This window comes from Lepidochelys kempii, chromosome 5 (assembly GCF_965140265.1).
Source record: "Lepidochelys kempii isolate rLepKem1 chromosome 5, rLepKem1.hap2, whole genome shotgun sequence".
Lineage (NCBI taxonomy): Eukaryota > Metazoa > Chordata > Testudines > Cheloniidae > Lepidochelys > Lepidochelys kempii.
The window spans coordinates 22,510,544-22,526,266 of record NC_133260.1 but is presented as its reverse complement, the minus strand read 5'-3'; the positions used below and the strand labels follow the sequence as shown (position 1 = coordinate 22,526,266).

The 15,723-nt window shown below is 37.0% G+C and overlaps 1 protein-coding gene across 2 annotated transcripts in view; it reads left to right on the top strand.

Annotated features, from left to right (window-relative positions):
- The window catches only part of LMAN1 (lectin, mannose binding 1), a 35,966-nt gene extending 21,543 nt beyond the window's left edge, over positions 1-14,423 (top strand). The window contains exons 9-13 of one of the 2 annotated variants that reach the window (XM_073343654.1): positions 856-1,049; positions 1,173-1,243; positions 9,054-9,207; positions 10,815-10,936; positions 11,460-14,423. In XM_073343654.1, coding sequence (XP_073199755.1) covers positions 856-1,049; positions 1,173-1,243; positions 9,054-9,207; positions 10,815-10,936; positions 11,460-11,496 — 578 coding nt within the window. In that variant the 3' untranslated portion in view covers positions 11,497-14,423. Of the gene's footprint in view, positions 1-855; positions 1,050-1,172; positions 1,244-7,178; positions 7,912-9,053; positions 9,208-10,814; positions 10,937-11,459 lie in introns of those variants that run through there. The other variant, XM_073343656.1, reaches the window with a different exon arrangement.
- The last annotated feature ends 1,300 nt before the right edge of the window (positions 14,424-15,723 follow it).

Below are 15,723 nucleotides of genomic sequence, written 5' to 3'. Positions count from 1 at the left end.
GCAAACATACAGTATTTTAACAAAACAAGCATATGTCCCTCGCTTCTCACATTTATCTCCAGATTTTTCTCCTTGTCCAGATTTATTCCACCCCCAACAATCTTCTATTCACTGAACTTTCTGAAACTTTGCACTTTTAGAGAGAGATAAGGGATTGACTCTGTGTACACAAATTTGCAGAGGGACAATAGAGTTGAGGTCTGTTATTTCTCACCTCTGTATATTTATTTTTATTTATTTATTTAACAACATTTTTGCTGTTAACAAGAATGTTACCTCTGGAGACACAAATCCACAGTTTGAGAACTGCAAACCTAAGCATCTCTGATGGTATCCTCTAGACTGAGCACTGAGTCCCATTGGGTAGATAGAAAGATTAACCTAAATCTATATAGAAGCCCCTGGAACCTCAAAAGATTGGGTCCCTAATCCATGAACTATTGGAACTCATTTACAAAACTTTTCTTAAACATTACATGAATATATTGTCTCATACTATAGAATTAGAGTTTATAATCCCTATTCCCTGATGAGATATCTTTGAGCTATAATGTAACTTAATTAAAGCTATCTTTAGATAAAACACTTTTTGAGGAAAAAACTTATCAAAAAAATCTGATTTAAATAAAAAAAAAATCATTGATAATCACTGCTAATAAAAAGGGGCTCTAATCCTAGGCTGGGGTCTTGAGGTGCTGCAGGTATTAATATAAATGCAAAAATGAGTGTACTCGTAATCCCTGGGTGTTTTTTGGGGCTGAGGTGAAATGACAGTCTATGGCATATGAATATGCATGCACATATTTGACTATCTGAAAATGGGGAACTATAATCTACTTATTTTTGTTTTGTTAGCGGATGATTTCTATGAAACTGTAAGTGATCGTGAATTGAGACAAATCTTTGAAGGGCAGAATCGAATTCATCTTGAAATCAAGCAGCTTAATAGGCAGTTGGACATGATTCTCGATGAGCAGAGGAGATATGTGTCTGCAGTAACAGAAGAGATTGCCAAAAGAGGAGCTGGTATTCCAGGCCAACAAGGACAGGTGAACTCAAAATCCATGTCATTAATATGTTGACATGAATTCAATCATGTAATCAGTTTACTTTTTTCTACATGCATAGCACTGTACTCTGGCATTGACCATTTTTGTGGTTTGTTTTTTCAGGTCTCCCAACAAGAGCTTGACACTATTGTGAAAACTCAAGAGGAGGTCCTCAGACAAGTGAATGAAATGAGGTAAGCGTGTGTCCTTAGTGTCTTGTTGAAGACCTGATTCAGATCTCTTACACTGGTTTTACAAAGGTCTAACTCCATTTTTTACTTCATTTTAATTCTTTCTTATTTAAACCAATGTAGGTCCGGGCAAACTCAAATCTGAAAAATTTGTACATGAGTCTAGAGGGACCTTCGTGTACAGATAGTAGTTAAGTGAGCCTCTTCAGATGCCTCTTACATACATACGTAAATGAAGGATTAAGATTTCAGATGTTACTCTGACAATATGAGATTAAAGGGACGACACAGCTGGCAGTCTAGTCAATTTTTTAAAAAGGTTTCAGGTTACTGCACTTGCCTCTGTCAATTTTTCTGTTTTTACAATCTAATTTTCCTGTGTTTTTTGCTCTTAAAAGAGTAAGCTTCTTCTCTGTTTCATTGTGGAAAAGGAACTACGCAAACCGGGAAACTGACTGTGAAGGGGAAACAGTGAAAGTGACTTTTGAGGAATGGTATAGAAAATATTTTAATAGCATTTGTGCTTCCTAGGCAAATTATCTTGGCCACAGCAAGATCCTTCATGGACTTAAGGAATCATCTCCTTTCCTTGATTATACAAAGCTCTTCTTCCCTGCATATAAAATGCACACAGTAAACAAGCTGAAAGACATTCTTTTCTCTAATCTTCCCGTCACCACCTAAAATTACTGTTTGTATCATAGTAGCTTAAAACCCAGACTAACTGTGTTTAGTTGATGGTTCTATAATAATAGTTTATTGAAAAGTAGGCAACTTTTTATTTGGCTGATATTTCTCCAATCTTGTAGCCTCTTGAATTTGGCTCTGGACATTGTAAAAACAGAAATTCTTTGTTCACACTATTAATATTGTATCACTTCAGATTACTGCTTTCCCCATGAAATAATGCTGTCTACGTGGGAGGTTAGGTTGGCATAACTACATCGCTCATGGGTCTGGATTTTTCACGAGCAGCGTAGTGGTGTATCGTGTAGACCAGATCTTAAGGGACAAACAGAACATATGTGTCCCCGACTATCATGGCTAATCACCATTGATGGACTTATCCTTCCTGCGTTTATCTAATCCTTTTTTGAACTCAGGTTTGTACCTCATCATGAGAAGATATTGTAAGCAATGTAACTATCTCAAAAGACTAACGTTAGTGCAGTGACTTTCAACCTGTGGTCCGCGGACTCCTGGGGTATGCAGACTGTTTAAGATTTTCAAAGGGGTCCACACCTGTATTTAAAATTTGTTAGGAGTTCACAAATTGAAAAAAGGTTGAAAACCACTGCATTAGTGAATTCTGGCTTCTAAAAAAGCATTTTCTGCCAGGCATTGGTGTTTTTCATGCCAGGAGCAAACACGTGAAATTAAATATTTCCAGTATATGTGTTAGTGTCAAACAAGTTATGTTAAGGAAGTTAGCTTTCCAGGGCCATCGACTAGCACTATTCAAAAGTTCTGAACTTTTACATTCAAATATTAAAATTTATGAAGTTACCATTCAGTTAAAAGTGTATTTTTCTTCAGTATGTACATCAAAAATTATTATGATTAGATCAGTTGGACCTCTCTCTCTAAGTGTATCTAACCTTTATTGCTCTGCTTTACCATTCCTCTTGCTTAAAGATATCTAGCTGTATGTTATACCTACTAACTTTATTAGTTGGGGATTGGTCCTGCTTTGAGCAGGGGGTCAGACTAGATGACCTCCTGAGGTACCTTCCAACCCTGATATTCTATGATTCTAACTTCATGCTCTTTTTTGCCATATAACTTCATTTGATCACTTGTTTTGAGTGAAGCAACTCTGCTTGAATTACTTCTGGGGGTGTGTGTGTGTATGTGAGAGAGAGAGAGAGAGAGAAGAAAAACACGTTTTTAGATGAAGTGAAGAAGCATAACTCCTTACCACAATGAGTATTTGAGATGATCCCTTTCCTGGTTGTTATGATATCTAAACGGCTCCACCTTGATCTGTAGTCTGTCTTTGCGTTTGCATCCCACAGAAAATTTTTTTAGTTATTTGCATTATTAGTCTCACAGACTACTCAAATCTCTGTAAGTCTTGTATCATTGTCCTTTGTGTTTGGACACTCCCCAAACCTCTATATTTAAAAACAAATATTTAGTATCCCACTGAGGGCCCGGGCCCAGTCCTGCTCCTGCTTAAGTCAGTTTCCCATTGACTTCACTGGAATGAGAGTTCAAGGACCAGACTTGAAAAAGTACTGAGCGCAACGTTCCCTCTGATTTTCTCCATCCATGCGTGGAATGGATTTTATGTGCACCAAAAGGAGGTGATGTGTGGCAGGGGTGGGACCGAGAGGTTCGGCGTGTCAGAGGGGGCTCTGGGCTGGGGCTGGGAATGAGGGGTTTGGGATATGGGCTCTGGGGCTGCAGCAGGGAGAGAGGCCTCTCCCTGCTGCAGCAGTCCCTGGACCAGGGCCGTGGGAGAGGCGCCTCTCCCTGCCGCAGCAGCTCTGGGGCCACGGGAGAGGCACCCTAAACTCCCCCTCTACTCCCCCCACCCCTCTCTCCTCTCCAGGCCCCTGTGGCTGCATGGCTCTCCTCATCAGGTGTGCAGTCGATGGGCTCCTGTGCAGCCGCGCAGGCGTGTACGTTAGAGGGAACACAGACTGAGCGCTCTCAATTGGGGCTGGATTTTCAAAATAGTCCAGAACCTCTTGTGAGTCAGAGCTCCTGGGTGTTGAGCACTTTTGGAAAAATGTATCTTAACTCTTGAAAACCTGGCTCCAGTTCTGTGCACTGGGCCCTTCTGAAAATTCTGGCCTAAAGAGCAAAGAAATCCTATACAAGAAAAATAAACCTTGTACTGTGTTTATAATGCAAAAAGTTAGGAAAATATCAACCGTAATTACCTCTAATCATAGTGCTCTCTCATACAATATCTGATGCCAAGCTGCACATTAAATACAGAAATGTTAACTGTAACTTGAGATTTCCTGAGTTCTTCATGTTATGTCATGGTATTAATGTGTTTCTTACAATCTCCTGGATTTTGGTGGGAGAAACATTTAACAATCTCTCAGTCAGAAAAACATTTGCCTTTCAGAAACTGCACTTCAAAATAGATGCATCGTGCATTTCAGCATGTATATATGTTTGTATTCATTTAACCTGTTCAGATATTTATCATTTTAGAAATGAATGTGGCAAGTCATTGAAAAGAATGGATCTATCAATTAATACACCAAAATGTCTTTTGTGTAGCACAATTAATGACATTAGAGGTAGAACAGGGCAAAAATATTTCAGCAAATAGTTTATTTGCTGAAAAATACAGTTTTGGTAGACTCAAAACTATTTGTATTGAGTTTGACCAATAGTTTCGACTGAACCAAAAAAACCATAAAAATTTCAAAACTAAATGTCAGAAAATGGCAGAGGAGGACAATTGCCTTCTTTATAACCTTTATCCCAGTGGGTAAGGTACTCCCCTGGGATTTGGGAGGCCGAGGTTCTATTTCTCCACCTCTGCCTGATGTGGAGAAGGGATTTAAAACTGGGTCTCCCACACTGGGGGGTGGGGGTGTTGTCCTAGCCATTGGGCTATGGGATATTCTGATATGGATCTTTCTCAGTCTGTTCTGTTGAAGATGATCTACTTTTTATAAAAAAGCTCATTTGGGGTAGGGACTTGAACTTAAGTCTCCCACATCCTAGGTCAGTGCCCTAACTCCTGTGCTATAGTCATTCTGTCTTTCTCTGGTCCAGTGACTGTTCAATGTCATGAGTGACAGTGAATTTCTACCGTGAATTACAGTTGTCTCTTGGCCAGGAAAAGAGAGTAAGAATTACTCTGTAGCCTGTTAGGGCACTTACCTCGGATGTGAGGGACCCAGGTTCAAATCCCTACTCCAGTGACTATTTATAAAGAGTGGAACACTTCACCAGGCGAGATTGAGAGGGACCCAAATAATGCATGTTTAAAAATCTTTGCTCCCAGTTGTATATTGGCACACATGTACTCTTATTTGAACCTTTTGTAAACTTTGTTCTTTGGTAGTGGCTTGTAGCTTAAGTATTAATAAAACTAATAGATTTTAATATTGGGAATTTTCTGAAAGGCATGTTTATACATTGTATTCAAAATGTTTCACAATTGTATAATTTAATTCCTTTAACTTTGTATTCACAAGTTAAATTAATAATTTTTTGTAAAATTTTTGCAGGCAATTTTATGCTATAATTATAAACAATTGTATTTTATAGTATTAATAGTTCAAGAGAAACATCTTGTAATTCATCTAAGTAGGTCAGGTTTTTTTGTAGAACGAAGATTAGAGTACTTCCATTTTCACTCTTGTTCTTCCAGGAAAGCTTTTATTTTAATATTCTTGACCAATCCTTATGCCAAGCAAGTAAATTAGATTTTCTTGTTAACATTGTAGTCTGCCCTTTCAGTGACTATTTATTAGGTATGCATTTGCGTAACATCTTAATATTTTCTGCTTAGATTAAAGTAATGTCTTATGTTATAGATAAGGAAATAACAAAAATGAACAGCCCACTGTTGCTTTATTGGTCATCCCTGGAGGAAAAGGACTTATTGTCAAAGTAATTTTCATGTCAAGATTTGTAGATTTCTTAATCATCTGATTACAGAAGAATCCTTGCCAGTGTAGACAATAGCAACAAATGGCATGTTGTCTTTGTAGGAGCAACATAATTTAAATTTGACATGGCCCACATTTATTTAGAGAACTTAATATTTTCTTTTAATAACAAAAATGGATCATAGTTAATTTTGTCTTTTTTTTAATCTAACCCCATCCTGTATTCTTAGTGCTAGAAGTCAGTTGATTTAGAGAGTTAGAACACCTGCTGCCATAAAGTCATTCCATATATAATGGACAGAAATTATTACAAAAACCAATGTACTGTATTGGTACAGATTTCATTATAACAAGTGTTTATTAGGTGGAGGTCACTATAGCTGTTGAGTATAGCTTGCATGGCTTAGATTACAAGCAAAATTATTTCTCAAATATATGCCGTCTGTTCCAGAAAAAGAGTTGTAAAAGTAATTCAAACAAAGGCCCGCTTTCACAAATTGACTTCAGATACAGTGATGATAAAAAGAAAACTGTGTGGGGAAAAAAACATTGGATGAAAAGTTCACTAATCTTTTTTAGCATGTGTATAATTTGTCACATTCAATGTTTATTTAGTCTTGGAAAGATTAGATTTTTATAGGTAAATGTCTTTAAACGACAATTTTACCATACACACAAACTGGTGAAAAAATATTTCCATCAATGATTGAAATTTACATATAGGCTAAGTGAGAAATGCTGCTTGAGAACTTGATTTAAGCATATTTGTATATTTTGACAGGTGATGATGACAATTTGTGTTTTAATAGCTATAAAGCTTTAACTGTTCAAATCTCAATATCTGCTGTCATTAAATTGTCACCCCTTTTGCCTGATCACCATAATTTCCCTCAACTGTGAAAACTTAAATAGATTAAAATAAAAATGCTTAAAAATAAATGAATTCTGCCAAGCCTAGTTGTATTTCTGACTGTTGAAGAGGAAAAATACAGAAAGACTGAGAGCTGTTTGTATGGCCATTTTGACTAGTGTTGTTAGCAGTGGCTGGCAAAAGGAAAATGACTTCAGAAGGTAAACCCCTCTTTCTCCTGTTACATTTTGAATTGTGTTCAGAATAGGAACTTATTTTTGGTAAATACCAAAAGTCCTGCAGTAACTTATGACTGACAATATTTTGCTTATTGTGAAGTAAATCTCCTGGAATTACCCATTCTAAATTTGAGATTTAACCAGGAAGAGCAGCAGACTGTAACTGTGTTCTTAAAACTCACTTTTTCTTTAATAGCTTTTAAACAGAGTACTGTGGAGAGAGACACTTCTTATGTTAAATTATTTTCTTGTCTTTTTGTGAGAAACCTGAAATGAAAAGGGGATTCCTGAGTTTTGTCATTTAAGAAGACTGGTGGAGAAGAAAAGTAGAATTCTTGAAAAGCTGTACCGAGGAGAAATGTACCTAATAATGAATAAAAATCTAGCATGTTGTTGGTTTTTTTTTTTTTTCCCCTGAGCCTCATAAAGAAACTAGGGATAGTAACCAAATTCAAGAAATAGATGAAAATCTAATTGTCTGCTCGTGAAAAGAAGAGTATTTCTATATTAGTAACTGAAAGAAACAAATAGATTTTTAGCCTAGTCATATCTAAATATTATACCAGTATGGTTAGTAATTAAATAACTTGAGTGCTTCTTATTAACTCAATACTGGTTATGTCTGGGGTAAAACTGAGATGAGTGTTAGCGCAGGATATACAGTACTGATCAAGTTAAGAATCCTCCCCACCAAATGATCTAAATTCACTTCACTGCAATCACAATGGAGGGAGAAACCTCTAGTGAGCTGTGGTTTAACAATACAAATACTACTACAACCAAAGCCACTCACAGAATCTGCAGTGATAAATAGTATATTTGTGGTGTAGTGCTTGTAGATATGTATGGTGCATTGTCCTGTTACCTTTTGGATACTTATACTTTTCACATTTTTTTCCCCTTACAGAATTCCAAAAATAAAAAGACCGATCTTGAAATTCAGATGCTTAGTTTAACAATGTGACTGATAATTAATGCAAAGGTTAGGCGGTGTTTAAAGTTCATTAATTTGTATTATAACTATTAATTTAAAATTACTTAAATTAACCATTACGTTTATAGATGATCAAACACTATCAGCGAAACTTGATCTTTGCTTTCACCTCTGTAGCTCTTACAATAAACGTAATTCTATTTTGAATTTTAAAGAATGTATAAAAATGGTTTGTCTTTGTAGTGTGTGGAATTATACACGTTGGTAACTGCAGTACAACAATGGTAAACATCCAAGCCAAATGACTTGAGTTTTTAGTTGGAAGTTGAGTCACAGACCATTGGATGAAGTTAGTTGTCAAGCTGTCTTGTCTGAACAAAATGTAAAGTTTAAAGTAAATTAAATCCAAGATATAAATTTTGATTATTCTGTTAATAATGAAGGGATTAACATTCACATGGTAAATGTTTTAGCTGTAGACTTTAATCCTCTTTGCAACTGAAAAGAAGCATCACAATAGGGAAAAATTACATGAACATATTGATAGAGGAGCATGCATGTTTTCCTCATTGATTAGTTTATATTAGTTATGGAGTTTCAACTTTTTGTGGATTTAATTTGATTTATTGTAACAACAAAATGAATTCATGTGAACACATTAAGTATTACAGCAGTGTATATGGGGAAATGAGTTTCTCATGTAAAAGGTAATCATGGAACATGGATGGCCCTAAATCTTTTCTTATCCCTAAAGCCTCTTCTTTATTTCTTACATGACTGCATTATTTTTTTTGGAACAGCTTTTAGTTTCCTTAAAAGATAGCATTATACCATGTTTATCCTAAAGCTTTGGTCAGATCCACAGATTCAGAACATTTTGTTTGAGACTTCATCAAAAAAAATAAGCCAAAGCAGATGCTTAGCGAAAGAATATTCATCATAGAGCTGATTTTGCTTTTACAATAGCTTTGGGACATGTTGCACTCTACAAAATTGAGATTCTTCTGCTGAATGCAAGTTTTAAAATCGGTATTTTGAAAAAGTAAGTGCTTCTTCATAGATATTCATGGAAGCTATAAAAAAAAAAAGTGCCCTACCTTTGTTTGTAAGATGTTAAATTGAAACTAATCTTAATAGGTTATAACTATAGCATGTATGCAAAAGGGAATTTTTCAGGAAATGAGACCAGTCTTTTTGTTTTCAGAAATTCCATGGGTGACACTCTGAGGTTGGTCAGTGGAGTTCAGCACCCTGGCTCTGCAGGAGGACTCTATGAAACAACTCAGCACTTCAATGACATCAAAGAGCATCTTCATATAGTAAAGAGGGACATTGAGCATTTAGTACAGCGAAATATGGTAATTTGCGTACTGGCTGCAGAAATTCAGCATATGGCTGTTACTGAAATGTTGGGAAAAGCCAGCATGTAATTTACTGATCAATTAATCTTTCATTAAGCTGCTCTACTGAAACTGTTTTGCCTTAACTGCATGATCAGTGTTTTGATAAGAGGCATAAAAGGCATGAGGTTTTTAACTGCCTTAACTTGAAATCACATTTATAATGTGCATGCAATTCTTGAATTAATATAATGGCCAGTTAAATGCACAACTGCCCATTTGAGCATGCAGAGTTCTCCGTGTCTGCTGTTGTGCTAATTGCACACTCAAATACAAACATTGTTCAGAATCTGATCAAAAATAAATGTTGTGACCAATTAGAAGGTAATTCCTCAGAATACGCTAATTTTTTTTCCTAATTGCGTGAAGAGGACCTACAGTAATTGTTATAGCTAATGCTTAATAATTAGAAAAACCGTTTTATTATAAAGGTACCTGTCAGTGCATGGGGGCACATACACTATTTTTATCATACTTGCAAAGCAAGAGCTGCAATAGTTTAAAAACCCAGCTGTAAGAAGCTGTGTGGGAATTGCTGTGAAATACTGCATATTAGTTGCTTTAGTATGGCTGTTTGAATATTTACCTATATAGTAGCCTGAAACTTGTAACCTTTGGAATCACTCAGTCCTGGTGGTGTGTGTTTTTTGGGTTTTTTTGTTTTTGTTTAGTGATGCAATGTTTTCTTTGTAAACTGGGAACGTTGATTCAAATAATTTCCTATTTGTCCATCTAATGTATTTAGCAGAGCTCCATCCATAATAGACAGGTCCTGTCTTTGGTAACAGGCCTGAGATGCATTCTGAGTAAATGTATCTCAAATATTTTTTGGCTATGCCATATTTAACTTCTGTATTTACAAAGCAAAAACTCTTGGAATTTCCGAAAAACTGAAAGAAAAGGTCGGTACCTTTTGTCCCACAACCTGATGTGTTCCCCTAACAATGGCACATTATTTTTCTTTTCACCAATTTCTAAAACCATAAGTAACTGGCTTCAGCATGTGCTTCAGTAATAACATCATCTGCAGACTTCGCAGCTGCCCCTATTGCTGCGAGGAAAGTCCAAGCATGCTGGTGTGCTTTAACATGGAGAGTATTTTGTATATAGCTCAGGCATTCAGAGCTTCCCAACTACAGTCCAGATATGCTCAAATAAATCTGTTCGTCTCTAAGGTGCCACAAGTCCTCCTTTTCTTTTTGCGGATACAGACTAACACGGCTGCTACTCTGTGTCCAGATTAGATAATTCAAGGCCCCTTCACCACTGTTGCGCTCAAATGACTTATGAGTCCTGCAAGAAATTATTATGTCTGGGGTGCTTAACTAAAAATGTATCCTCACACTCCCAGCCTCCAAGTAACTTCAGTCTGTCAGCTCTCGTACACAAAAATAAAAACACAGTTACATCTTGAGTCTCCTACCCACATACTCCTTCACTTCCCCTGTTCTTTCTATAAACCTGTACGTGCAACTTTCTTTTGAAAATGTTGTTTTTTAAAATAGCAGTCTTAAAAATTCAATTGGCATCTTTCTGCATTATCTTAACAAATTTTTGCTTTCTAGCCATCAAATGAGAAACCAAAGTGTCCAGAATTACCACCGTTTCCATCATGCCTGTCTACAACTCACTTCTTCATTTTTGTAGCAGTTCAAACAGTGTTGTTCATCGGTTATATCATGTACAGGTAAGTTACTCTTTAAAAGATTGATAGTTTTGAGTACAGTTAAAGTGACCATATTCATTTTTTTCAAAATAAACTTGTATTATTAAGTTAGATTTTTAAAAAATTTTTATTATATATTGGCACAAACTATTTATTTGTCCAGGCTGACAAATTAAAATAGCATATTCAGCTTTCCTCTTTTTGTTGTATATATCCCTTAGCACAGTGCTACATTGTTAAACTCAAACATGGCAGAGCAATCTTTTTAACTATTTCAATTAAACTTTCTCAAAATACACTAACACTTTTTTTATGCACTGGGCTTGGTTTTCTAAAATATGGGTTTTTTTTGGGGGGGGGGGTTGTTTTTTATAAAACCTAAATTTTGGGTTGAATGTTCTGTTAACCAATCTGATGTCCCTGATGGTGCCATGCTTGCGATGTAATTGAAGCTTTATTGGAAAAACAATGAGTAGCCTTCTCACGTAATGAGATGTACTAAGTTCTTCGTGCATTATCTTCTGCCCTTTTTTTTTTTTTTTAGGAGTCAGCAAGAAGCAGCAGCCAAAAAGTTCTTTTGATGATCTGTTCCTTTTGTGTGTATATGCCTGCAGTATGTATGCACAGAATATTACATAAGTCTGTAAATGAGGGAAATTCTAGTGTTGAAAATGCTTCAATATTGTAAATTATTGAATTTTTGTTAAACAAAATAAGTTCTTGTTTAAAACATTAATACTGTGGTTAAAAACAGCCCTTGGAGAAATGGAGAAAGTACAAAGGAAAACTGTGGACCTTACTTTTTTTTTTTTTAAATGTTTCTGGTAGATACTTGGACTTGACCATGATACTCCTATTGTTTTATAATAAGTTTCCAAGGTAGAGAATTGGGGTATAGAGGTCCAGTTGCTATTGCTGAGTATTTCACGTCCAATGATTTGTGCAGAAAAATATATTTAAGCATCCTGACATACGAGATTTCTTTTAAATAAAAAATTGCATTCCTCTAATTTGGGGGAAAAAGCATTGTTATAAATCTTTTATTTTTCATTTGGATTTCAGTTTGGTAATGATTTAGTGGCTTGTAGATCTAAATTTCACAAGAGTCTGTAGAAATAACTTGGTAATGTGTGGACCCTGAAAGACAAAGGCTTTTAATAACAGTCTGACCAGTAGCTGCTGGAGCATAGAACAAAGGCTCTCTATGCAGAACAAGCAAACAAAGGCTTGTCTCTTTGGAGACAATGGGAGAAAACAATACCTTCTAATAGAGTAGAGGTCCTTTTAAGCAGTTGTGTGGGGATTGTTAGGGTTATAGTAGTTTCATGACTGACCGTAATTTTATAAAGTGATGAATGGAACCTCTCTGACAAAGAGATAATATTGCTGATATTTCTTAAACTCCAATTGAGATAAGGGCATATTTAGACTGACAAATGCCTTTATTTTTATAAGTGGTTTCATGACTCTAATCGAAATATCACAGTGGAGAGACTGCTTAATATTTTACATAGTAAGTGTTGAAAGCTAGGAGTTTTGCGTACACGTTTCCTACTTCCTCACGAGCCGTTGCCTCAGATGTGTTTTGCTGTTGTTACTCCAGCAACTCTTACTGAACCAGTATTGTGTAAGTTAACTAAGTGTTCAGTCTGATGGATTTGAAGATTGTTCAATACTGTTTATCATGTGAACACTTGCTTCAGGGACAAAATGGAACAGATGCTCAAATTAGTAATAAGAAAAGGATTCACTCTACTTTGTTTACATATCCATAGTAATCTGTTCTTGAGTAGCTCTCCTACAGAGTTAAAAGTATTTCTAAGTTTCTGCAAGGCACATGATGAAAACTGGACATTGCAACTGTTCAGTTTTTATGACAGAATGTGTTGGACTTGATATGTGCAGAAATTGTCTAGAACTTAATGTATGCAACTTTGACTCCTTTGGAGGAGGCAACACATGCTGTCAAGTTCAGTGTCATGAAAAACTGTTTGTTAGTATTGTGCCTGAGAATTTGGAAAAATAATAAATCTATGCAATATATTTTTGTTACTTAAATTAAACTATCCTATAAATGTGGGTGTCTGTGCTCTACCAATAAAGTGTGGTTAGATCCTTTCCATACCTATTTGTATAGCTAAAATATGTGATACACTATAAATGGTATAGTTTAATAAATTTACTTAAATTATGGGGAGGCTTTATTTACTGTATGGATAGGAGAAACTACTGCCCCAAACTGATCTAGATAGATAAAGACAAGGCAATGGCAGAACCCTTGTTATAGCCCATAGTAACACAAGGCAGTAATTAATTTGCTCTCTTCTCTCACCCCAGTAAGTATTTACAGGTGCCTTGGACTAAAATAAATTAATGAAGAAAATGCCAGTGTTTTATCAGATTGTTGTATTGTAGTTCATTATCTTTCCAACAATGCACAGTATTATTTCTCTCACCTCTGGCACTGGAACGTGGTCAAACAAACAAAAAACCCCACTTTCATGATAGGTAAATAGTTAGTATGTTCTGCTGAAAGAGTAGGACCATATGAGATATACTTTCCAGAATAAATTTGGTAAAATGATGTACAGCTCTTAAAGAGATCTTCCAATTAATACATTCTTGTTTCTCCATTTTGTGAATCTCTCCAACTATGACTTATTCAATTTGAAAATTAAAATGTTGAAGCAACCAGTGGTATTGTATCTTGTGTTGGGAAGAGGAAAACACTGGAGGCAACTTGTTTCAGAATTAGCTCACTGTCTAAAATTATGTCTACACTATCATGTTAAATTAAAATGCATTTATGCTGCGGGTGGACCTGATCCCATGGGAAACAGTAGCAGTTTGCCATTGACTTCTGTGGAAACAGAAGGCCCAAAATGTGTAATTTTCAAAAGGTGATTGTACCTAATTCTAGCAATGAAACAATAATTCATAGGCTATCCTTGCTACTTGCTGGAGGGGTGGAAACTATAAAACATCTTGGTAACTACTTGACTTTACTCTCGTTCCTACCATGACTTTGAATTGTGGCTTTTTCATCAGACTATCTTGTTAGCTAAAATACTGTTTCATTAGTGCCACTAAGTGTTGCAATGTTGTGTACAAACACACTTGCTTTTTTCAAATAACAGTTGAGTCTTAGAGAGATGAAAAAAAAAGGAGTCTAATTTTAAGTTTGAGGGGCAAATTAGCCTCGTCTGAGTCTTAAAATTGAGCATAGCAGAATAAATGGCACATAAAACTAAATTTTGAAATGGAGAGAGAATCTCAACACATTGGTGACAAGTACAGTAATTAGTCATCTGAGCCCTTTAAGCAAAATGGAAAATCACTGTTATTTAAATTGACTGTTTCCTGTTTGAGAGACTTTGACTTGTATTGATGTATCAATTACTGTAACACTGAAAAGGTTGTCCATCTGTTGTTTTGGAAGTGAAGAACATAACCTTATTTGAATAAAGATTCATATTTTAGTAAACTTTTTCCCTCTGAATTTGGTACAGTAACTCCTCACTTAACGTTGTAGTTATGTTCCTGAAAAATGCTATTTTAAGCAAAATGATAAGTGAATCCAATTTCCCCATAAGAATTAATGTAAATGGGAGAGGTTCCAGGGAATTTTTTTTGACGCACAAGACTGTGTGTGTGTGTGTAAGTTTTAAACAAATAATTTAATTCTGTACACAGCAATGATGATTGTGAAGCTTGGTTGAGGTGGTGGAGTCAGAGGGTGGGATATTTCCCAGGGAATGCCTTGCTGCTAAACGATGAACTAGCACTCGGCTGAGTCCTCAAGGGTTAACACATCGTTAATGTAACCTCAAACTCTACAAAGCAGCAGGAATGGAGGAAGGAGACATAATAGAGGCATGGCAGTGGCTGCAAACTTCCCTGCGGAAACTGAACCCACGCGGATGAGCCCACGCTATCCCACTGGAGTGCACCACTCTCCACTTTCCAAAGTGCCAGGGGTGGGAGGGTGTGTGTGCATGTCTACACTTACCTCCAAAGTGATCAATCCAGCGGGGGTCGATTTATCGCGTCTAGTGAAGACACGATAAATCGAACACCAAGCACTCTCCCGTCAACTCCAGTACTCCACTGGAGCAAGAAGCATAGGCAGAGTCGACAGGGGAGCAGCAGCAGTCAACCTACCACAGTGAAGACACCGCAGTAAGTAGCTCTAAGTACGTCGACTTAAGCTATGCTATTTTTGTAGCTGAAGTTGCTTAACTTAAACCGACTTAACTTCCCTCCTCGTCTCTTGTCCTCCCCCCGCCCCGTAGACCAGGCCTGTGTGTATGTGTGAGAGAGAGAGTTGCTTTGCCTCTTTAAGTAGGCTGACACCACTCTAAGTACACTGCCTTCTTAAGTAGATTCAACAAGTTGAGACAGCAGCTGCTGCCAGCAAGCTCCCTCCATCCTGAGCCCTGTCCTGTTCCCACCCCTCTGCATTGTGGAGATGGGGTCAGGAGCGGGGGGAGAGGGACACCCCGACATCAGCACCCCTCTTCCCACCCCCTGCGCAGCAAGCAGGAGGCTCTCGGCAGCAGCTCCAAGGCAGAGGACAGGAGCAGCACAAGGCAGTGAGAGGAGGGACACCTGAACTGCTGGCAATTGATAGCCTGCTGTGTGGCCGCGACACAGAGAATTAGGAAAGCAGGGAGCTGATAGAGGGGCTACTGGTCCACCCTGGTTCCAAGCCCCCACCAGCTAGCTCCAATGGGCTGCTCTTCCTGCAAGCAGTGTACAAAGCAGGCGGCTGCCAAACAACATTATAAGGGAGCACTGCACAACTTTAA